This window comes from Myxine glutinosa, chromosome 7, assembly GCF_964187855.1.
Source record: "Myxine glutinosa chromosome 7, kmMyxGlut1.1, whole genome shotgun sequence".
Taxonomy (NCBI): domain Eukaryota; kingdom Metazoa; phylum Chordata; class Myxini; order Myxiniformes; family Myxinidae; genus Myxine; species Myxine glutinosa.
Genome location: NC_136267.1, coordinates 35,907,036 through 35,932,347, shown reverse-complemented (window position 1 = coordinate 35,932,347; position 25,312 = coordinate 35,907,036). Strand labels below are relative to the sequence as shown.

Sequence of the window (25,312 nt, the reverse complement as noted above, 5' to 3'; positions counted from 1 at the left end):
TCCTTGTTCAGGCGGCTGCTTATACGACGCCATCAGTGATGAGCCGACATAATGAATCTGGAGCCGAGAAACCGTGACTTGAGATGGTTATTGATCACGTTGTTTGCTTTTGCCTTGACCCGTGACTGGAGGGATGGTGATCACGTGTCCCGTGTGCGGTGTACAGCACTGGTACCTCGCGATTATTTTATTTTTTATAAATGTAACAATGAAAAACAAGGCATTTCCCGTGACATGATATTTCTGCTGAGATTATTTGATGCCACGTAACATTATCACGCATAACGCCGACATGGAGGCAAATGTTTCTCGCGGCTCCGCTCCCATCAAGCTGATTGACAGTCGTAGCCTCGTTGACCCCAGTCCCTTTTTTTTTTTACAGAGGAATGTCGTTTTCCGGACACTTCGAGGAATCCTTTCAAGCTACGAGAATGATAATACCAAAGGATGTTGCAGGAAGTAAAACTCTATCGAATGGTAGCAGAATCATTGCCATTGATAGAGGCAGCTTGGAAATATGCCGTCTGAAGAAGATTATTATGAACAAGAAGATTAATTCTCGGGTTTGAGCGATCTCGTTATTTTGCTTTTGCCTTGGTCTGGAGAACTGAAAAGGGATCCCTACCTCGACAATCAGCTGAACAGACCAGGTAGGCTCTCATATGTAGCCGAAGCGAGTTTTTAAAGAAGATACTCCAACTTTAGTTTTGTATGTAGCAGATGGGAGTGACATTTTTTTCCGCACCATCCATCATTTTCCGCTACATGGAGAGTACTACTGTACTTTCTGATAATTATATCAAAAGGTTATGGATGGATTTGGATGAAACGTGGTGGACAGGTTCGGTATGTGAAAAGGAATAATTGATTTGACTTTGCTTCAGGTCCGGATGCAGATCCACCTATCTGTGGAATACAAAACAAACTATTCAACCGAACGTAGGTACGCTCTCTTCTGTGTTCCATGTATATTACTCCATACATAAAAAAAGACTGCACATACTCATGACCAAAAGTATGTGGACACCCGAACAACAAACATCTCATTCCAAAATTATGGGCATTAATATGGAGTTGGTCCCCCCCCTTTGCTGCTATAACAGCCTCCACTCTTCTGGAAAAGGTTTCCACTAGATGTCGGAACATTGCTGCCGGGATTTGCTTCCATTCAGCCACAACAGCATTCGTGAGGTCGGGCACTGATGTTGGGCGTTTAGGCCTGGCTCACAGTCGGTGCTCCAATTCATCCCAAAGGTGTTCGATGGGGTTGAGGTCAGGGCTCTGTGCAGGCCAGTCAAGTTCTTCCACACCAATCTCAACAAACCATTTATGGATGGACCTCGCTTTGTGCATGGGGGCATTGCCATGCTGAAACAGGAAAGGGCTTTCTCTAAACTGTTGCCACAAACATTTAGAATGTCCTTGTATGCTGCAACGTTAAGATTTCCCTTCACTGGAACTAAAGGGCCTATCAGGAAACAATTATACCGCCCAAGGGAGGAGGTCACGGCTTTTCAAAGCTGTCCATGCTCTCCACGCACGCTCGAAGTTAAGGAATTGTTCACAATTGTATTTTTGTCGAAACTGTATTTATCTTACGTGTATGTTCCTAGAGTGCGTCCCGAGGAAGATTCTCGGTGTTAATCGGTATGAAAATACCTGTATAAATAGTCGAGTATTTCGTGCCGCGTAATTTGCAGCCTAGTTCTTCAAGCTTCCTATCTTGAGGCTTTGTTTTCTCTCAGCAGTCAATTGTGGTCCTTCTACTTTCGTTCTCTCAATTTTTCCCAGTGTTTTCACCCCATACTTCCTTGTTTAAAATCTTAACTAAAAACAAAAACAAAAACATTTCCTTCTTGGTACTTTTCGTTCGTTCGTTCTTCGACCACGTGTTTCACCCCCATTTTCACACCATTCCCCCAGATAGTTTTCACTGTTCAAATTTTAAAATGTTTGAACTTTCCCCTGAAGTGCTGTATTCTGTCATATATTAAAACACTTTTTTCTTCTTTAAAAGGTTGCTTTCGAATTGCTCACCAAATCTATTCATTCCAAAAAAAAAAATCCATCTCTTACAGTTCCTCCTTTCTACATTCCCTAAACTCTCCTGCACTCCACCCCCCCCCCCCTCCCCACCCCCCTCCAGCGTCCTTAAACGTATCTCTGACTCAAAGGTCACAAGAAACTCATTTTGCAATAAATGTTCGTTTCCCATTAATCGTACAACACTTTCTAAAATAAAAAAACTCACCCCTCCCCTCCAAATCTTCCCCATCACCCATCCCTTTCAAATCTCCCCCTTGCCCCTTCCCTCCTAAACTCCCCCCTCACCTCTCCCCTCCTCAACTCGCTCCCTTCCATATCTCTCCCATCACACACCCCTTTCAAATCCCCCCCCCCCCCCCCCCCGCTTGCCCCTTCCCTCCTAAACTCCCACCTAACCCCTCCCCTGGGGTGGTCCACAATATATATATTTTTAAATGTCATGTTCTCACCTTCCAGAACTGCTCCAATACCTAAAAAAAACACTGCTAGTGAAATAAAAATGAAATTGAATAATATTTCTGGGTAGCTCATTGTCATCAAAGTTTCCCCATATGGTCTTACACTAACATCTTACAATACCATGGACACTGAAACAGTTTCTGATTGTCACATACTTTTACAGGAATATTAAGTTGAGTTATGAATACCCTGCATGCCTTGTTGATATTTTATGAAGGAAAATATGTTTTGAGGGGTCTATGCAGTATGTATGCATTGTACCCTGTAGAGGTAAGGTTTCAAATTTATCCTGAAAATTTGTTTACATTCAAGTGTCTCAAAATTTGACTTTTTAAAAACATTTCGGCCTTCCATAAAATCACCTACCTCTGACCAGGACAAGTTAGAACAAGTCTGTTGCTGATCAAGATCACTGACAATTTTGGGATGGTTTCCTTGGATACAAGATACTTATGAAGGTAATGTATGTAATAATGAAGCTTCTATAATCAAATATAATATTAGGCCTGTATTAAATAGTAGTACTTGGAACACTTAGCAGCATTTATTATGTCTATTGTCTCGGCCTAAATAATAAAGCCGAGCCTATGCCTAGCCTAACATGACAATACGACATTGGGCTATATAGGGCATAGGCCCACTTATATCAATTATGTGTAACATGTTTTCTTTTTATTGTCATTCACAAAATGACATTTTTTGCCAAAATGTGACTAACTGTTTAGATGTTCAGTTTCCCCTTATATTTCAAGTCCCTGACATGGTCTCCAATGGTTATTTTGCTACCCCCATTAAAATAAACACCCAATTTTGTAAGAACTCCCTCTAATTACCTTTTTTTCTTACTGTATCTTCCCCAAATTCATTCACAATGGCTACAAAATCCAGAGAAAGGGTGTACCTTATAGGAACGTTAAACGAAGTGATTACTGGTGTAAAACTACCTTTCTTGCGGCAAGTGCTGAGTTTCTTTATGTACCAACATCTGACATTAAAGAAGTCCAAACGAGAGGCATCTGCTCTGATGATCAATGAAATCCAAGAATTTTGGCAGATGGCACACATTGCTACAAGACAAAGACATCATTGCCAATCTAAGGTTGAAAAAGTGTTTGAACAATGGCAACTTCTCAAGAAGAAGAAGAATAGAAAGTCGAAAACTCAGTTGGAAAATAAAAAGAAGCCTTCACCGTTTGCTTTGATGATCTGTTTGATGTTGCTCATGCAGATGCTCTGAACATGATGACTATACAGGAAGATAAAGAGTTCTTACTTGCCCAAAGGGGAGGCGAGGTTCCATGGCTGGTTTTGATGCCAGGCTCAATCAGAAGGAGAAACGGAAAGCAGCAGCAAGGGAGCGGCATGAAACGAGGGCCTACCGTGAACAACAAGCACAAGAAGCAGGCCCATCCAATGCCACTCTTATTGTATCTTCCAGCAGCAGCTCTGGGTCTGCAGATGAGTCAACTGAGGATGAAGATCAGCGAGTCACTGGAGAAACTCCACCTCGCAAAAAACGCAAAACGATGCCCATTGTGTCACCATCACTAAGTGCTGCTTTGGACAGAACGAAATTGTCAGACAGAAAGGCAATGATGGTGGTGACTGCAACAGCCCAGAGTCTTGGACATGATATTGAGGAACTTGCATTGAGCCGGTGCTCAATTCGCCGCCTCCGGCAACAACATCGAACAAAGAAGTCACAAGATTTAAGGGCTGAATTCAAAGCGGTGTGCCACTAACAGTACACTGGGATGGAAAACTGATCCCCGACCTGACTGGCAAAGAACTAGTCGACCAGCATCCAGTACTTGTGTCTGGCGTTGGAATATCCCAACTGTTGACTGTTGGCAGATTGCCATCTGGAACTGGACAAGCACAAGCAGATGCCGTTATAAATGCTTTGAATGATTGAGGACGCTGTGAGAGCTTTGTGTTTTGACACAAGTTCCAACATGGATAGGCTGGCTGGAGCATGTGTGTTAATTGAACAAGGACTGGGCACTGAACTGCTATTTCTTGCTCGTCGCCACCACATACTTGAAATTGTGATTGGAGTAGTGTTTGTGAGCTGCATTGGGCCCTCCTCTGGACCAGAGATCTTAATTTTCAAATGATTCCAGGCTCGCTGGGAATTTCTGGATCAGGATAACTTTGTTAATGCAACTACAGATGAATTGGTTAGTGAATCCCTTTCTGATATCAAGGATGATGTTCTGCTTTTCGTTGTGAGTCAGCTTGCTGAAATCCATCCAAGAGATGATTATCGGGAATTATTGGAACTGTGTGTAATCTTTCTGGGTGGAGTTCTTGCAAAAGGAGTCCAGTTCATGGCCCCAGGACCCATGCACCATGCCAGTTGGATGTCAAAGGTCATCTATAGCCTGAAGGTTTCGATGTTCAGAAGTCAGTTCAAACTCACTAGCAAAGAGCAGAAAGGACTGAGAGACATTGCCATCTTCACCATCCGTATTTACATCAGAGCATGGATGACAGCTCCTCTTGTGGCTTCTGCCCCAAACAGTGATTTGCTTCTTCGAAAATCTCTGGTGCAGTACAAAGATGTAAACCAAGCAATTTCGAAGGCAGCAACCATGAAACTAGCAGGCCATCTGTGGTACTTATCAGAGGACCTGATTGGTCTTGCATTTTTTGACAAGAATGTGCCTGCAGCAGTGAAACAATAAATGATCCTCGCACTGGAGAATGAAGGACTAGAAGATCCTCCGAAGCGCATCCAAGTTGATCTGGGAAATATTCAGGAAAGTGGTTTGGAAGACTTTGTTACACAGAAATCCCACATGCTTTTTGAAAAGATGGACCTTCCTGACAGTTTTCTGGAAGTAGACCCAGAGACTTGGGAAGACCGAGACGATTTTAAAGCAGCGTGTGAGACTGAAGGCCATGAAAGTGGTAAATGACCATGTGGAACGAGGAGTTGCACTAATTCAGGAGTTCAGCGGATGCTGACACATGATGAAGATCAACTTCAGTTCCTGCTGCAGGTTGTGCAGGAACGCAGGGAAAAACATTCCCTGACAGCAACAAGAAGACCCTAACTGGAAAAGACTGAATAACCAGCTGGTAGATGTGTTTAGAATTTGTATGTACTGTATGTGTAATTTGTGCATTGCGTTATATACCAATGTCACCTGTATAGTATATAGACTATATGTATACTGAAATTTCAAGTTAGTTGAGCTACCTCAAAATAGTAAAATAGATCCCTAAAACTTCACATAGTGTTTTTATGACCAAAGGAACAATTATGGATGGTGAGAACATGAAAAAGTTGTTACCATTTTTTTTCTCATATCATTCTGGACCACAAAACCCTCCCCCTCACTCCTCCCCTTAAAATCTCCGCACCCTCATTTTTCTCTCCATTTCCACCCTCTCACCCCTCCTCCTCAAAGCGTCCTCTCTGCTTCTTCCCCCTTCCAACTCTCACCTCCATCTCCCCCAACCATCTTCCTCGCTCTGCCCCCGCCCCCCCCTCAAATAACACCTCACCATGCCTCACCCAATCACTATCAAATCTTTTCTCTGCCCCACCACCTCACCATGCCTCTGCCCCACCACCCCCCCCCCCCCCCCCCGCTCCCCGTTCTGCATCTGATGCTCCCCTTCCTCTTCATTAACGGTATGGACCTCAAACATCCGGGGCCTTCGCTCAAACTTGACTGATCTCTCCATACAGGTTGCTTCTGACAGACCAGCCTTGATCTGCTTAACAGAAACTTTCCTCCTTCAAGATGTCTCCGATTCCTTAATATCTCTCCCGTGTTACTCCCTCATCCTGTATGATAGACCCGAGCCTCGTCCTGGAGGTGGGGTTGCTATCTTTATCAAAAACCCTCTTCCTCACTCGCCCTGCACTGCCCCTCTCTTCACCCCACCCCCAAGAGTACCTCTGGCTACATCTTCCCTTTCACTCCCACCTTTTGTTCATATGTGTGTTGTACCGTCCACCAAACAGTGATGACTCCATTTACATCTCGCTGTCTGATAATATGGACCAACTTCTATCAACTCATCCCAACTCTCTCTTCCTCATGTGTGGTGATTTCAATTGTCACCATGCTAGTTGGCTGGGTGCGGGTACCTCTCTCACCAGCCATGGCTCCTCAGCAAAAGACTTCTGCGACTCAATGGGACTGACACAATCTGCCAATTTGCCGACCCAGATCTCAGTCAATGGAGCATCTTCTCTTCGAGACTTGGTTCTGACTAACTTCCCCGCAAATGTCTGCTGCTATTCTTCTGCTCCAATCGGCTCATCTGATCATGTGCTTGTTAAAGTGGACATCTCTCTGACCATTCTCAGAGAGCCTCTTCAGCGTCGACGAGTCTGGCATTTCACTCAGGCCAACTGGCACGGTCTTCAAGCAGCCATCAATCATCTGGACTGGTCTCCCATCTCTACCGCCTCTGACATCAACTCATCCTAGGAATTCTTCCAAAGTAAATTGCTCTCTCTCTCATGCACAGATTTATCCCATCTCGTCTTCAGTCGTCATACCCTTACTCCCGTCCATGGTTCACGGAATCTTGTGGTGAGGCAGTTGCCCAGAAACAACTTGCCTTCGCCTCCTGGAAAGCAAATCCAACGGAAGGAAATCTCATTTCCTTTCACACAAGCCCGAAACAAGTGTGTGTCCACCCTCAGGAGAGCCAGGAAACAATATCTCTCCTCACTCAAGACTGAACTCTCAAACCTGTCTCCCTCTTCCAAATCCTGGTGGCATCTGGTCAAATCTGTTTCTGGTGTTTGTTCGCCCTCCATCCCCTCCCTTACCTCAAACGGCTACGCAGCTGACTCCGCTCGTGAAAAAGCTGAATGCCTCAACTCTGTTTGCCTCTAAATCTTGTGTCCCAAACCCATCCCTCTCTGTACCCACCGTACACAGTCATACCAAGCTGCTCCTGGACTCGCACAAGATCTGCCAGCAACCCTCTCATGGTTAAACTGCCAAAATCAAGACTCTCTGCTCACCTTCACTCCTCTTTTCTCCCGCCTCTGGAACAAACTACCTCACTCTCTTCAATCCCACTCCTTCCTCCAGGTCTTTAAAACAGCTGTTCACCACCATCTCTTATCTTCCCCCATCCAAAACCTTGATCTTTTCTACCCCCGCTAATTTCACCCCAGATCCACTTCTTTGAAATACCAACTTCTTTCCTGGAAGTCCTTGCAGTGTTCTTGTGTTTTATACTTCTCCCACCCACCCCTCCCCCCTTCCCACGCCTCCTCCCCCCCAAGCCCTCTCCCTCCCACAGATCTCCCGATGTCCCTGCTCTCAAATGTTGTGTTTGTACTTCCCCATCTCTCCCCATCTTGTCGACCGCTACCCTTATTTTATATGTTTTGTGTGTCTGTTTGATTTTTTGTGTGATAAATGTTAGCTCTTTCACAAGCCTCGATCCTGTATACAAAAAAGAAAAAGAAAAAAGAAAAAAAAAAAGACCATTATTCCTCCTCTACCAAACTTTACAGTTGGCACTATGCATTCGGCTAGGTCGCCTTCTCCTGGCATCCGCGAAACCCAAATTATTCCGTCGGATTGCCAGATGGTGAAGCGCAATTTATCACTCCAGAGAACGCGTTTCCACTGTTGCAGAGTCCAATGGCGGCGAGCTTTACACCACTCCATAGCGCTTTTTACGCGCTACGCACTTCAGCACTCACGTTCGGTGAGCTTATGTGGCCTACCACTTCGCGGCTGAGCTGTTGTTGCTCCTAGACGTTTCCACTTCATAATAACAACACTTACAGTTGACCAGGGCATCTCTTGCAGGGCAGAAATTTGACAAACTGACTTGTTGGAAAGGTGGAATCCTATGATGGTGCCATGTTGAAAGTCACTGAGGTCTTCAGTACCGTCTCTTCTACTGCCAATGTTTGTCTATGGAGGCTGCATGGCTGTGTGCTTGATTATATACACACCTGTCAGCAATGGGTGTGGCTGAAACAGCCGAATCCACTAATTAGAAGAGGTGTCCGCATACTTTTGGTCATGTAGTGTATTTGAAGAAATCTCATGTTACACAATTTAAGAGTACAGCTGGGCCTCAACATTCGCGGACCCCACATCTTCGGGGTTCATAAAAAGCGACCTGCTTCTACATTCACGGGTGCAAAAAATATTTTTCATTGGGAACCGCGAGTGATTATTTAATTATATATTTCGAGTTTAGTGGCAAGTCTTGTGATTCCTTTGGTATGAATCTCCATGCTGCCCTGTCTCGTAGAAGCCATTGAAAATGTTTTGAAATATCGTGATACTGTTTAAAATACCTTTGGTCCGTGTAAGACAATGCTTTTTTGGTAAGATTAATTTTACTTACCTTGCACTGATCAGGGAGTAAAAATGAACTGTTATTTGTGATCCAAAATAAAATAAAATAATAATATAAATTAAAAATGAATAAAATTCATCAAATAAAGGGAGCGGTAGACAAGATGGGGAGAGAGGGGGAAGGACACAAACACAACATTTGAGAGCAGGGACATCGAGAGATCTGTGGGAGGTAGAGGGCTTTGGGGAGGGAGGGCATGGGGAGGGGGTGTGGGAGAGGTATAAAACACATGGACACTGCCAGAACTTCCAGGAAAGAAGTCGGCATTTCAGAAAAAGTGGATCTGGGGGTGAGTTAACGGGGGTAGAAGAGATCAAGGTTTTGGATGGGGGATGAAAATAAGAGATGGTGGTGAACAGCTGTTTTAAAGACATAGAGGGAGGAGTGGGATTGAAGAGAGTGAGGGAGTTTGTTCCAGAGGTGTGAGTAAAGAGGAATGAAGGAGTGAAGGTGAGCAGAGAGTCTCGATTTTGGCAATTTCACCAGAAGAGGGTTGCTGGCAGATCTTGTGCGACCTGTAGGAATATTTGGGGGACAGAGCACAGATAGAGCTGGGGGAGCTAGGCCAGATAAGTCGTTAGAAGACAGAAAGACCACCTACCTGCCTGCGGTGATTGAGTGAAAGGCCCTCGGAGTTAGCTTCATCGCGGGAGATTCCAATGATTCTGAAAGCTTTGGTTTCAACAGCGTGGAGACAAGCTAGGTGTGAGGCAGGAGCACCGGCCCAGAGGGGAGAACAGTATTCCATTGAGCTGCAGATGTAAGCTTTGTATGTGGTGAGGAGCTCAGGTGTGCCAAGGAAGGACTTCGCACAATGGAGGATGCCCAGTCGGTGACAGGCTTTTGAGGCCAGCTTGGAAATATGGTTTTCCCAGGAAAGATCATGGCAGATAGTGAGACCCAAAAGCTTGAGTGACAGAACTTCTTGGAGAGGATTGTTGAGAAAGTAGATGGGAGGGTTGTCCAGTCGGTCTTTTCGGAGAGACATTGTAAGAGTGTGAGATTTGTCAGGATTGAAAGACATGTTCCACTTGTCTGACCAGTCTGTGATTTTGTCCAGGTCTGCAGAGTGAGGAGGCTGCAGACTGCCGATCTGAGGGATGAGGAATGGAGCGGCAGAGAGTGGAGTCATCAGCAAAGAGATAGAGAGGATTTTCAAGAGAGTCGGGGAGATCATTGATGAAGACCAGAAAAAGCACAGAGCCCAGAACACTGCCTTGGGGAACTTCAGCCTGAACAGGAAGGGGAGATGAGAGAAACCCATTCAGGGCCACACGTAGACTCCGACCAGAGAGGACGTCCGCAAGCTATGCGTGGATATTTCCATGGAAACCATAGGAGGAGAGTTTGGTGAGCAGAGCGGGGTGCCGCTCTGCTCCCAGTTTGCCTCACCAGTTTGACATTGAGGACCTCCATCCATTGTTGAGACAGCAGAAGCAGCATGTCCAGAGTAGAGTGACCTGGTCTATAACCAAATTGATGATCAGAGATCAAGCTTTTTTTTTTGTTTGTTTGTTTTTTTTTGTTTTTTTTTTTTGTTTTGTTTTGTTTTGTTTTGTTTTGTTTTGTATACAGAATCGAGGCTCGTGAAAGAGCTAACATTTAGCAAACAAACAAATCAAACAAACAAGCAAACAAAGTATATAAAAAGGGGAGCGGTAGACAAGATGGGGAGAGAAGGGGAAGCACACAAACACAACATTGAAGAGGGGAGAACAAGCACAACAACAACAACAACACAACAACACAACACAACACAACACAACAACACAACACAACAACACAACACAACAACAAGCCATTGAAGAAGAGGAAGGATTTGATATCCGAAGCAATGATGGATTCCATGACTTTGCTGATAATTGGGAGAAGGCCGATTGGTCTGTAGTTGCAAGGATCTGTGTTTGCACATTTTTTGTGTAAAGCGGTGATGTTGGCTGATTTCCAAGCTGATGGCAGATGACCTTGAGCAAAAGAGAGGGTGAAGAGAACAGCGAGAGGGTGTGAAAGAGTGGCAGAGCAGGATTTTAGGACCTGTGGGCTGATGCCGTCTGGTCCAGTTGCAGAATCAAAGGCAAGGATTGACAGAAACGTCTCCACCTTGTCAGGAGAGAAGGACAGCGTCCAGGAGCAGCTGGGTATGATTGGGTACAGAGAGGCACGGGTTTGGGACACTAGATTTTGAGGCAAACACAGAGTTGAGGCATTCAGCTTTTTCACGTGCGGAGTCAGCTGTGTATCCTTCAGTAGGATTGACCTTCCAAGAGGCAAAGGCAAGTTGTTTCAAGGTTTCAGTTTTGAAATAAACAGTTTCAGTTTTGAAATACTGTACTGTCAATCGTTCTTACGAACAGGATATTTCAGAAGTAGCATTTTTAGTTTTCGAGCTGTGCAATATGCAATCGATTGTTGGGACGCAACCTGCCAACAACATTAACTATTGCACTGCTAGTTTACAAAGAGGGCACTGCATCATGGAGTCGGTTGTCCTTTCAAAGTGGGGAAGGTTTAGGTCTCTATCTTGTGTTTTATTGCTTGGCTGGTGGACTTGAAAGCCCTTTCAGATTTTAAACTCTTATGGTATCTTTAAAAAACAACACTGGAAATCACCCACAAGGCCAAGGTAATAAACCTGCCATCTTAACTACAGGTAAGTGAATGGCCTCTCAGTCCTCCAACCTCTTCTTATCCTGCACAACATGTCAAGAATGGCATTAACAAGCGTTATGCCGATGTCCCCCGTCGGTGAAGTGATGCGAGTTGACAAAGTGTAAGACGCACGGTGGCCATCTTGGATTTTGACGTGGCGACCCAATTTTCAATAGCGTTCTTTCTTATACCGAGATACACCCACACACCAAATTAGAAGTTGGTACTTCGCTTATTTTTCAAGATATTCATCTCACAAGGTTCAGACATACATGGCGGTGGCCATCTTGGATTTTGACGTGGCGACCCAATTTTCAATAGCGTTCTTCCTTCTGCCTAGATACACCCACACACCAGATTAGAAGTTGGTACTTCGCTTATTTTTCACGATATTTCGCTCACAAGGTTCAGACATATATATGGTGGCGGCCATCTTGGATTTTGACGTGGCGACACAATTTTCAATAGCGTTCTTCCTTATGCCGAGATACACCCACACACCAAATTAGAAGTTGGTACTTCGCTTATTTTTCAAGATATTCCGCTCACAAGGTTCAGACATACATGGCATCAGACATACATGGCGGCGGCCATCTTGGATTTTGACGTGGGTTGCACCCACACACCAAATTCGAATGCGGTCCTTCGCTTACGCACGCACGCCCGCACGGACACACGGACGGAGGGGAAAACCATAGTCCCCCTTTCGCTCCGCGGTGCGACGGGGGACAAAAAGTTGACTGCAGAAGATGATGAAAAAAAAAAATGAAAAAAAAAGAAAGAAAGTACAAGTCGGAATTTTGTTGTCTAAAATATCTTTCAAAAAGGGAGCTATGGCATCTGTATGCAAGTATGCATGTACAGGTCGTGGACAAATAAATGGAAACACCAATGCAAAGCCACTTATTGGGGTGTTGGGAAACCATGTGAAGCCACTATGCGAGTGGCATATAGGCCACCAGAGTTTGGAATTCTGCAGGAGGGATGCAGTTCCATTCTTCCACGAGAAAGTCAATCAAATCACATCTGTTTGATGGAGCAGGAAAATGCTGTCTCAGGCATCATTCCAAAATATCCCATAAATGCTCGATTGGGATCAGATCTGGTGACTGAGAAGGCCATAACATATGGATTACATCAGTGTCATGCTCATCAAACAAATGGGTGACCACACGTGCTCTGTGGTTGGGGGCATTGGGGGTGTGGGGGAGGAGAGGAAGAGGTGTCCCCTTGCAGCCATAATTATCGGCAACCAGGCCTGTGCAGCAATTTTATACATGACCCTAAGCATGCAGATATATTACTTGCTTAATTGCACAGGGTCCCTCATTTAACCATGTGTTTCCATTGTTTTGTCCAGTGTATGTATGTATGCATGTATGCATGTATCCAAAACTCCAGAGATTACATTTTTATGAATTAAAATAAGTACAGGGAATCCGCGACTAACAAACCGAGCCCCATAATATATATTTTAATGTCCTAGATATGAATTTCACTTGTACTTATGAATAAAACGTGGGAGGAGCAACTCGGGATACGTTTGTTGGGCAGAGCGTGAATCTTTCTTCCACGAGCTGTAAAGAGTAAGTAGTCTACAGTGACGTTCCGCAACCTATGGGTCACGACCCAATGTTTGGGTCACGAAGGATTTTGAATGGGTCGCACGATCGTTTCAGAAATTGCGGGAAAAAAACTTTATCGATGATTTACTTCTCCCGACTGAACAGAACAGAGATCAAACGAACGCCGACACAAACTTTATAGTGTGGACTCTTCTACCGTGCTGTGCCGATCTACCGCGCTGGACCGATTTACCGCGATATACCACGCGTGCATCCGGTCAGTCAGATCATACGTTTAGTTTCCGACACGCGAATGTCCATTGCTGTTCATTCGAAAGATTGAGCTGTGAGCGTAAGGTACTCGCCATGGCTAGAAAGTATCAGCCTGTGTTCCTGAACTATGGGTTCACCTTGAATATCGATAAGCACAATGTCCATCGACCACAGTGTGTGATATGCCTTGACATGTTGGCCGAGTCCCTCAGGCCCCAAAAGCTGAAACGGCACCTCGGGAAGAAACATGGAAATCATGTCAACAAGTCGTGGGAGTTTTTTCTCCGGAAAGAAAGCGAGATGAACAACAGCAAGTCAGTAATGAGTTCAGCTGTTTTTCCGTCGAAGGTACTGACCAAAGCCAGCTTCCTGGTGGTGGAGAAGATAGCCAAAGAAAAGAAACCGTACACTATTGCGGGTAAGTTTTTTGTTTTTTTTCGTAAAAGTATTTCACTGCATTGGCAGTTTGTAGGTTCATAAAGTAATACATGGTGCTGTAAGTATAGTTAAGTTTAGTTTTTCATTTCGTCTTTAGAATATTGATGTCGGGTTCTTGCTTACTCTTACTCCTGCCATGTATACGTTGATATCTCACAACTTCGTAAGTTTTATTGTTTGTTGCAATACAGCCATTCTTAAACTTTGCCTCTTTTTTAAAAGTGCGTCGGGCAATCACATCGTACATATTGAATTTTTATAATGCCTTGGAACAGAGGTTCTTAACCTGGGGGTCGTGACGTACGCGCATACGCGAACAAAATACTGTGTGTGGTATGTACCTTTGTTAGGTTCCTAAAAATGGGCTCAACAAATTTATATGTTATTTATGACCCCTTCATGACCCCCGGAAAACCCCAAACGACCCCCAGGTTGCTCGCCGCTGGCTTGGAACATAATCAAGATTTATCAAAGTGAAAGAAATGTTCATGTGTTATTTTATTTATCTTGTATTGCAGAGCAACTCATCCTGCCATGCGCCAAGGTGATGTGCAGAGAGGTGCTTGGAGAGATGGCGGCTTCCAAGATAAGCACCATTCCGCTTTCTGCCGACACGATTCGCCGACGGATAATAGACATGGGCGAAGACATCGAGCACCAGCTGTACGCAAACCTAGAGGCCAACAAGTTTGTCATCCAGTTGGACGAGTCAATGGACATCTCACAGAAGGCGTTGATCCTCATCTTTGTTCGTTATCGGCATATCGATGATTTTATGGAGGATCTTCTGGCATGTGACGAGCTACAGACCAAGACCACGGCCGCAGAAATATTCGCAGTCAACAAACACATCGCATTGCATAGGCTCAGGTGGGAAGATTGTGTTGGCGTTTGTACCGATGGTGCGGCATCGATGGCAGGTCGGCGCAGCGGTGTCATTAAGCTCATCAAAGATGTGGTACCAGTACAGAGGCAAGCTGGACCCACTGCTTCCTCCACCGCGAGGCATTCGTGGCGAAAGAGATGTCACCTGGACTTGCCGAAGTAATGGACATTGCAGTGAAAACAATCAACCATCTCAGGAACATCGCCCTAAATTCGAGGTTGTTTGCAGAGCTGTGTAAGGAGCAAGATGCAGAACACACGACGGTGCTGTATTTTGCAGCTGTTCGCTGGCTATCCAGAGGAGACGCTTTGGCAAGATTGTATGAACTTCGCGACCAGGTCCTCGCATTCTTGGAGTTGGCGAGGTCAGACCTGGCAGTCCACTACAAAAACAACAAATTCATCGCAACATTGACATACATGGCCGACATCTTCAACTTGTTGAACAATCTGAACATATCGTTCCAGGGCAAAACGAACAAGCAGGCGAAATCCGTGTTCGTAATGTATGACAAGATAGCGGCGTTCAAGTCAAAGCTGGATCTATGTAAGAGAAGAGTACAGACCAATGATGACATGTTCGAAAACCTGGATGCTCTGCTCAGCAAGAGTGTTGAGGAACGTGTGCACATTAAGGATGTCATCGTCGAACATCTGGTGAACCTGCGCAAACGATTTGACGAAAACTTTCCTGTTGATCCACGTGTGGAGAAGTGGATCCGAGACCCTTATTCAGCCGACGTTCAGCAGTGCTGCAACTTGTCCAACAGATTGAAAGAGGACTTGATCGACATTGTGTCCGACGGTACACTTGAGACACTGTTCAGGAAGGACACTTTAGTATAAAGTTTTGGCTGACAGTGTCTCATGAGTACCCAGAGATTGCACATCTTGCGGTAAAGTTCCTGATGCCATTCACGACGACGTGGATGTGTGAGGCAGGTTTCTCAACGGTGACATATCTGAAGTCCAAGCATCGAAACAAACTGGAGACAGTGGCCCTGTGCGCCAACCTGAGAATCGCATTGTCGCCGCTTCAAAGCCAATTCGATGATCTCGTAGCCAATATGCAAAGTCAACCATCGCACTGATATGGATAATCCACATCTACAATGTTGCTAACAGAACATTTGAATTCGGCTTGTAAGTTTCACTTTCGGGTTTAATCAGTGCAAGTTGTTTATTTAATGCTGTTCATGATAACGGAACATTGAACCTGGATATAAGTTCAGATGCATATCAGATTTTTTCAGTAAAAGTTATTCTTGTTTTGTTTGTCAGTTCATGTTACATTTTAAGTTCATCATCTATTCATGATGAAGATTAAAATAAAGTTCAAACACCTTATCTTGGCGTATCACTTTAATAATTAAAGTTTTATACTACTTCACAAAAGATACACCGCCAATGAATGTTGAGATTCATCTTCATCTTCATCATCTTCTTCATCTTCATCTTCTTCATTAAATCTTCATCCGGATTCATCGTAGGGGAGGATTCATCGTAGGGGAGGATTCATCTCTTCCGAAGCTGTTAACAAGGCAGGGAGTTTACGCCTGATTGGCTGACAATAATATCAAGTGGGCGGTGTCTATGATCGAAGTCGCTGCTCATTCTCAAGGGGGGCGTGGTCTCTCGCTCTCTCTCTCTCTCCTCATGGTCGTGGAGATCCGTACAAAATAACAACAAAAGGTTGCGAAACGCAGGTCTACAGTGTCCCATGTACTGTACAGTGCTGTTCTCAGTTATTTTCTTTGCGCACATTTTTGCATTCATAGTGCCACATATTTTACCGTTTCAATGACAATGAACCCTAATCGTGGCTGATAACGGTTGCAATGATATTACTGAAACAAAGAGACCTTAACCGCTCAATAATCAGAACAATTTATTAAGCGCAAGACGAGAATTTTATTGTACTTTATCAACTCTTCCACCGAAGGCAGTTTCTTTTTATGTTTGCACCCGTCTGCTTGTTTGTCTGTGAGCAGGATATCTCAAAAAGGGGGAAATCTGTTCCTGGAAGTTCATCATCGAATGAATGAATGAATGAATGATCGTTTTAAGGCCATTTTCCCCGCTAGAGCGGGGGTTAGCCTCATCATTAATAAGGGGAATTTTTAAAATGTTACAAACACGAATGCACATCATCACAGTTTCATCAGCGAGGCTGTTTCATGGCACATAAGTAAAAAAAGAAATAAATAAAAATTAATGCGGTTGTTATAAGGGAGGAGTAGCAAAAATGTAGAATCAAACCCAGACTAGAAAACACCACTTCTGAACAAATCATATCAACCCACATACAAATCTCCATCCAGGTATGGTTGATATTGGCATTCGGTGGTAAGAGGAAAACTATTTTTCCATGGAAGAAAATCAGATCAAATAAATTAAAGCACTAGAGGATAGAATTAAAAGAATGAAAAGTGAGACTTTTGCTCATTCGTAGAAGTCTAACACGTCTGAAAAACAGAACCAGAACCTCCAGAATCCAGAATTTTGTTATCACACAATGGTGTCACAATGGTATCACACAATATCACACAATGATGACCTGGTAGGTCATCCATGGTTACACAGTATCTGTAACAGGAAATAATGATAACATGAAAGATCGCAGCGATCGAGTTAGGGTGAACAAATATGTCGACAAAAATTGTGTATCGGACAAAGCATCATCTTCATGCAAAAATCAAGTCATCAAGCCCATCACCAATTAAATTTCATATAGTTGTCACAAACTGCTCAAACTTGGACAAAAAGAAAGGGGTTTGCTCCCAAAGTAGATCCATATAGCATCGCCTCACCTGGTAGGTTGGCGGGCTTGAGTAACTTTGGATACCAGCATTTGGGTGGATGTTCTCAGCCATGGGCTCGTAAACTGGAGCAGGAGCAAGAACTCTATGCTGAGGCCGGGGAAACAGGTCCCCACCAGGAGCGATCCGAGGAGGTTGCTGTTGGGTTGTTGTGACGAGGTTTTCCTGCTCATCCATCCGCCGCTTCATTGTGTATTCATACCCTACAAACAACCATCATTCGTAAAAACAGGGTAGCGCCACATAAGGCAAAGCAGAGCAGAATTCCACCGCACCAAAGCGTTGGCACCGCACCAGTGTAGAAAATGTAACGCCACCGCACCGGGTTTGCAAAGGTAACGCCACCGCACCGGGTTTGCAAAGGGAACGCCACCGCACCGGGTTTGCAAAGGGAACGCCACCGCACCGGGTTTGCAAAGGGAACGCCACCGCACCGGGTTTGCAAAGGGAACGCCACCGCACCGGGTTTGCAAAGGGAACGCCACCGCACCGGGTTTGCAAAGGGAACGCCACCGCACCGGGTTTGCAAAGGTAACTCCACCGCACCAGGTTTGCAAAGGGAACGCCGCCACACCAGGTTTGCAAAGGGAACGCCGCCACACCAGGTTTGCAAAGGGAACGCCACCGCACCAGGTTTGCAACGGTAACGCCACCGCACCGGGATTGCAAAGGGAACGCCACCGCACCAGGCTAGCAAAGGGAACGCCACCGCACCGGGTTTGCAAAGGTAACGCCACCACACCGGGTTTGCAAAGGGAACGCCACCGCACCGGGTTTGCAAAGGGAACGCCACCGCACCGGGTTTGCAAAGGGAACGCCACCGCACCGGGTTTGCAAAGGGAACGCCACCGCACCGGGTTTGCAAAGGGAACGCCACCGCACCGGGTTTGCAAAGGGAACGCCACCACACCGGGTTTGCAAAGGGAACGCCACCGCACCGGGTTTGCAAAGGTAACTCCACCGCACCGGGTTTGCAAAGGGAACGCCGCCACACCAGGTTTGCAAAGGGAACGCCGCCACACCAGGTTTGCAAAGGGAACGCCACCGCACCAGGTTTGCAACGGTAACGCCACCGCACCGGGATTGCAAAGGGAACGCCACCGCACCAGGCTAGTAAAGGGAACGCCACCGCACCGGGTTTGCAAAGGTAACGCCACCGCACCGGGTTTGCAAAGGGAACGCCACCGCACCGGGTTTGCAAAGGTAACGCCACCGCACCGGGTTTGCAACGGTAACGCCACCGCACCGGGTTTGCAACGGTAACGCCACCGCACCGGGTTTGCAAAGGGAACGCCACCGCACCGGGTTTGCAAAGGGAACGCCACCGCACCGGGTTTGCAAAGGGAACGCCACCGCACCGGGTTTGCAAAGGGAACGCCACCGCATCAGGTTTGCAAAGGGAACGCCACCGCACCAGGTTTGCAAAGGGAACGCCACCGCACCAGGTTTGCAAAGGTAACGCCACCGCACCGGGTTTGCAAAGGTAACGCCACCGCACCGGGTTTGCAAAGGTAACGCCACCGCACCGGGTTTGCAAAGGTAACGCCACCGCACCGGGTTTGCAAAGGGAACGCCACCGCACCGGGTTTGCAAAGGTAACGCCACCGCACCGGGTTTGCAAAGGTAACGCCACCGCACCTGGTTTGCAAAGGTAACGCCACCGCACCTGGTTTGCAAAGGGAACGCCACCGCACCGGGTTTGCAAAGGGAACGCCACCGCACCGGGTTTGCAAAGGGAACGCCACCGCACCGGGTTTGCAAAGGGAACGCCACCGCACCGGGTTTGCAAAGGGAACGCCACCGCACCGGGTTTGCAAAGGTAACGCCACCGCACCGGGTTTGCAAAGGGAACGCCACCGCACCGGGTTTGCAAAGGGAACGCCACCGCACCGGGTTTGCAAAGGGAACGCCACCGCACCGGGTTTGCAAAGGGAACGCCACCGCACCGGGTTTGCAAAGGGAACGCCACCGCACCGGGTTTGCAAAGGGAACGCCACCGCACCGGGTTTGCAAAGGGAACGCCACCGCACCGGGTTTGCAAAGGGAACGCCACCGCACCGGGTTTGCAAAAGTAACGCCACCGCACCGGGTTTGCAAAGGGAACGCCACCGCACCGGGTTTGCAAAGGGAACGCCACCGCACCGGGTTTGCAAAGGGAACGCCACCGCACCGGGTTTGCAAAGGGAACGCCACCGCACCGGGTTTGCAAAGGGAACGCCACCGCACCGGGTTTGCAAAGGGAACGCCACCGCACCGGGTTTGCAAAGGGAACGCCACCGCACCGGGTTTGCAAAGGGAACGCCACCGCACCGGGTTTGCAAAGGGAACGCCACCGCACCGGGTTTGCAAAGGGAACGCCACCGCACCGGGTTTGCAAAGGGAACGCCACCGCGCCGGGTTTGCAAAGGGAACGCCACCGCACCGGGTTTGCAAAGGGAACGCCACCGCACCGGGTTTGCAAAGGGAACGCCACCGCACCGGGTTTGCAAAGGGAACGCCACCGCACCGGGTTTGCAAAGGGAACGCCACCGCACCGGGTTTGCAAAGGGAACGCCACCGCACCGGGTTTGCAAAGGGAACGCCACCGCACCGGGTTTGCAAAGGGAACGCCACCGCACCGGGTTTGCAAAGGGAACGCCACCGCACCGGGTTTGCAAAGGGAACGCCACCGCACCGGGTTTGCAAGGGGAACGCCACCGCACCGGGTTTGCAAAGGGAACGCCACCGCACCGGGTTTGCAAAGGGAACGCCACCGCACCGGGATTGCAAAGGGAACGCCACCGCACCGGGTTTGCAAAGGGAACGCCACCGCACCGGGTTTGCAAAAGTAACGCCACCGCACCGGGTTTGCAAAGGGAACGCCACCGCACCGGGTTTGCAAAGGGAACGCCACCGCACCGGGTTTGCAAAGGGAACGCCACCGCACCGGGTTTGCAAAGGGAACGCCACCGCACCGGGTTTGCAAAGGGAACGCCACCGCACCGGGTTTGCAAAGGGAACGCCACCGCACCGGGTTTGCAAAGGGAACGCCACCGCACCGGGTTTGCAAAGGGAACGCCACCGCACCGGGTTTGCAAAGGGAACGCCACCGCACCGGGTTTGCAAAGGGAACGCCACCGCACCGGGTTTGCAAGGGGAACGCCACCGCACCGGGTTTGCAAAGGGAACGCCACCGCACCGGGTTTGCAAAGGGAACGCCACCGCACCGGGATTGCAAAGGGAACGCCATCGCACCGGGTTTGCAAAGGGAACGCCACCGCACCGGGTTTGCAAAGGGAACGCCACCGCACCGGGTTTGCAAAGGGAAAGCCACCGCACCGGGTTTGCAAAGGGAACGCCACCGCACCGGGTTTGCAAAGGGAACGCCACCGCACCGGGTTTGCAAAGGGAACGCCACCGCACCGGGTTTGCAAAGGGAACGCCACCGCACCGGGTTTGCAAAGGGAACGCCACCGCACCGGGTTTGCAAAGGGAACGCCACCGCACCGGGTTTGCAAAGGGAACGCCACCGCACCGGGTTTGCAAAGGGAACGCCACCGCACCGGGTTTGCAAAGGGAACGCCACCGCACCGGGTTTGCAAAGGGAACGCCACCGCACCGGGTTTGCAAAGGGAACGCCACCGCACCGGGTTTGCAAAGGGAACTCCACCGCACCGGGTTTGCAAAGGGAACGCCACCGCACCGGGTTTGCAAAGGGAACGCCACCGCACCGGGTTTGCAAAGGGAACGCCACCGCACCGGGTTTGCAAAGGGAACGCCACCGCTCCGGGTTTGCAAAGGGAACGCCACCGCACCGGGTTTGCAAAGGGAACGCCACCGCACCGGGTTTGCAAAGGGAACGCCACCGCACCGGGTTTGCAAAGGGAACGCCACCGCACCGGGTTTCCAAAGGGAACGCCACCGCACCGGGTTTGCAAAGGGAACGCCACCGCACCGGGTTTGCAAAGGGAACGCCACCGCACCGGGTTTGCAAAAGTAACGCCACCGCACCGGGTTTGCAAAGGGAACGCCACCGCACCGGGTTTGCAAAGGGAACGCCACCGCACCGGGTTTGCAAAGGGAACGCCACCGCACCGGGTTTGCAAAGGGAACGCCACCGCACCGGGTTTGCAAAGGTAACGCCACCGCACCGGGTTTGCAAAGGTAACGCCACCGCACCGGGTTTGCAAAGGTAACGCCACCGCACCGGGTTTGCAAGGGGAACGCCACCGCACCGGGTTTGCAAAGGGAACGCCACCGCACCGGGTTTGCAAAGGGAACGCCACCGCACCGGGATTGCAAAGGGAACGCCACCGCACCGGGTTTGCAAAGGGAACGCCACCGCACCGGGATTGCAAAGGGAACGCCACCGCACCGGGTTTGCAAAGGGAACGCCACCGCACCGGGTTTGCAAAGGGAACGCCACCGCACCGGGTTTGCAAAGGTAACGCCACCGCACCGGGTTTGCAAAGGTAACGCCACCGCACCGGGTTTGCAAAGGTAACGCCACCGCACCGGGTTTGCAAAGGTAACGCCACCGCACCGGGTTTGCAAAGGTAACGCCACCGCACCGGGTTTGCAAAGGTAACGCCACCGCACCGGGTTTGCAAAGGTAACGCCACCGCACCGGGTTTGCAAAGGGAACGCCACCGCACCGGGTTTGCAAAGGGAACGCCACCGCACCGGGTTTGCAAAGGGAACGCCACCGCACCGGGTTTGCAAAGGGAACGCCACCGCACCGGGTTTGCAAAGGGAACGCCACCGCACCGGGTTTGCAAAGGGAACGCCACCGCACCGGGTTTGCAAAGGGAACGCCACCGCACCGGGTTTGCAAAGGGAACGCCACCGCACCGGGTTTGCAAAGGGAACGCCACCGCACCGGGTTTGCAAAGGGAACGCCACCGCACCGGGTTTGCAAAGGGAACGTCACCGCACCAGGCTAGCAAAGGGAACCCCACCGCACCGGGTTTGCAAAGGTAACGCCACCGCACCGGGTTTGCAAAGGTAACGCCACCGCACCGGGTTTGCAAAGGGAACGCCACCGCACCGGGTTTGCAAAGGGAACGCCACCGCACCGGGTTTGCAAAGGGAACGCCACCGCACCGGGTTTGCAAAGGGAACGCCACCGCACCGGGTTTGCAAAGGTAACGCCACCGCACCGGGTTTGCAAAGGGAACGCCACCGCACCGGGTTTGCAAAGGTAACGCCACCGCACCGGGTTTGCAAAGGTAACGCCACCGCACCGGGTTTGCAAAGGGAACGCCACCGCACCGGGTTTGCAAAGGTAACGCCACCGCACCGGGTTTGCAAAGGTAACGCCACCGCACCAGGTTTGCAAAGGTAACGCCACCGCACCAGGTTTGCAAAGGTAACGCCACCGCACCAGGTTTGCAAAGGTAACGCCGCCGCACCAGGTTTGCAAAGGTAACGCCACCGCACCAGGTTTGCAAAGGGAACGCCACCGCACCGAGTTTGCAAAGGTAACGCCGCCGCACCAGGTTTGCAAAGGTAACGCCGCCGCACCAGGTTTGCAAAGGTAACGCCGCCGCACCAGGTTTGCAAAGGTAACGCCGCCGCACCAGGTTTGCAAAGGTAACGCCGCCGCACCAGGTTAGCAAAGGTAACGCCGCCGCACCAGGTTAGCAAAGGTAACGCCGCCGCACCAGGTTTGCAAAGGTAACGCCGCCGCACCAGGTTTGCAAAGTTAACTCCGGCGCACCAGTGTAGCAAAGGCAACACCGCCACACCAGGTTTGCAAAGGTAACGCCGCCGCACCAGGTTTACAAAGGTAACGCCGCCGCACCAGGTTTGCAAAGGTAACGCCGCCGCACCAGGTTAGCAGAAGGTGAGGCTGCCGCACCAGGTTAGCAAAGGTAAGACCCCCGCACCAGGTTTGCAAAGGTAACGCTACCGCACCAGGATAGCAAAGTTAACTCTGGCGCACCAGGTTAGCAAAGGTAACACCGCCGCACCAGGCTAGCAAAGAACGCTACCGCACCAGGATAGCAAAGGTAACATCGCCGCACCAAGTTAGCAAAGGTAACACCACCGCACCAGGCTAGCAACGAACGCTACCGCACCAGGATAGCAAAGGTAACATCTCCGCACCAGGATAGCAAAGGTAACACCACCGCACCAGGATAGCAAAGGACGCTACCGCACCAGGATAGCAAAGGTAACATCGCCGCATCAGGATAGCAAAAGTAACACCACCGCACCAAGTTAGCAAAGGTAACACCACCGCACCAGGCTAGCAAAGTTAACACCGCCGCATCAGGATAGCAAAGGTAACACCACCGCACCAGGCTAGCAAAGTTAACACCACCGCACCAGGTTAGCAAAGGTAACACCACCGCACCAGGCTAACAAAGAACGCTACCGCACCATGATAGCAAAGTTAACACCACCGCACCAGGTTAGCAAAGGTAACACCACCGCACCAGCCTCAGGCTAGCAAAGAACGCTACCGCACCATGATAGCAAAGTTAACACCACCGCACCAGGTTAGCAAAGAACGCTGCCGCACCAAGATAGCAAAGTTAACTCCGGCGCACCAGTGTAGCAAATGTAACACATCCGCATCAGTGCAAATGTAACACCGCCGCACAAGAAAACGCGCGGGCTTGATCGGACGAGGCTACGCGTGGCCAAAATTGTACACAATGTTCTCGATGGACTTTCATTAAATTCCTGTACAGTGTTCAAAACCACCTTGTTTGATTTATAATTTATCCCCCTTGTCTAAGGCTAAGAATACAACCTAAAACACCGTTTGCTTTACCTATACCGAGCTACCTGTCTTGCCCTGTGCTGTCTGCTCACCTCACGTTATCTACATCACTCCCAGATCATTCCTGAGGCGAAACAACGCAAAGCAACTATCAGAATAATACTCTGAAAGGAAACCAAAAACCTCATTTACATTGACAACGCAGCGAACTCGAGCAAGAATCGAGACTGAAGGCGGTGGAAATGAAAATATACAACGGGACAGTTGTGAGGAAAGTACGGAAACGTGAACCGTAATGGCGGCGATCAAAACACAGTCCCATTTCACAGTTTCACACTCACACAGCGATCGTTAGGTCGTATAACGTCTCGGGCACTGTCACACGGCGGGCGGATCCACAAGACCCACAGCAGAAGGCGTAGTAAATGAAAATGGAAAGAAATCTGAAATCTGAAAAATTACAAGGGAAGGAAGAAAAATGGTAAAATAGGCGTGCCAGACGCGCTGGGTCCGGATGTGACGTCACATCACCGAAAGCTCCTCCTCAAAAACATTATCCAATCCACTTCGAGCAGGACTCCCGCCAGCTGGCGTCAAGTACGTCAAACGTCAAATACGAACACGAAAAAGCACGAATTAAACTTCACAATACAGTACCCGGAAAGGGGGAGGACACTGAGGGTCAAAGGCTGATTTGAGGTCATTTGAATGATTTATTATTGAAATTTAGCTTATTGAATGATTGTAAATGCTGAAAACAGCTTGCCAAACCATGATTAAATACTGAAATACAGATAATTATACTAGGTGTCCATTTTGAACTATAAAAGACCTTCAATCCCTTAAATGACTGTTTTTCGAATAAAGGTCGAAACAGATTGGTAAAATAAATGATAATTTAATAAAGCGAAATGTCTATTGTACTGCTTTACAAATTAAAACACACGATGCCTCTTTTTCTTATACACCGCCCACAAAGTTATAACCGGAACTGACGGATGTTTATTCTTTTAATGAGTACGGAGGGAGATATGTGTCCGTATTTAAGTGAAGAATTGGACATTATGACTTAATACATCGATTAACAAAAAAATCGATTGGTGCAAGCT

General features: G+C 48.5%; 1 protein-coding gene across 3 annotated transcripts in view; it reads right to left on the bottom strand.

The window, feature by feature from the left end:
• The window catches only part of SIN3A (SIN3 transcription regulator family member A), a 146,866-nt gene extending 122,131 nt beyond the window's left edge, over positions 1 to 24,735 (bottom strand). The window contains exons 1-2 of one of the 3 annotated variants that reach the window (XM_068104292.2): positions 24,545 to 24,735; positions 17,486 to 17,697 (exon numbers count right to left, since the gene is read on the bottom strand). In XM_068104292.2, coding sequence (XP_067960393.1) covers positions 17,486 to 17,683 — 198 coding nt within the window. In that variant the 5' untranslated portion in view covers positions 17,684 to 17,697; positions 24,545 to 24,735. Of the gene's footprint in view, positions 1 to 17,485; positions 17,698 to 24,295; positions 24,321 to 24,544 lie in introns of those variants that run through there. The other 2 variants (XM_068104293.2, XM_078781485.1) reach the window with 2 other exon arrangements.
• Positions 24,736 to 25,312: the final 577 nt, after the last annotated feature.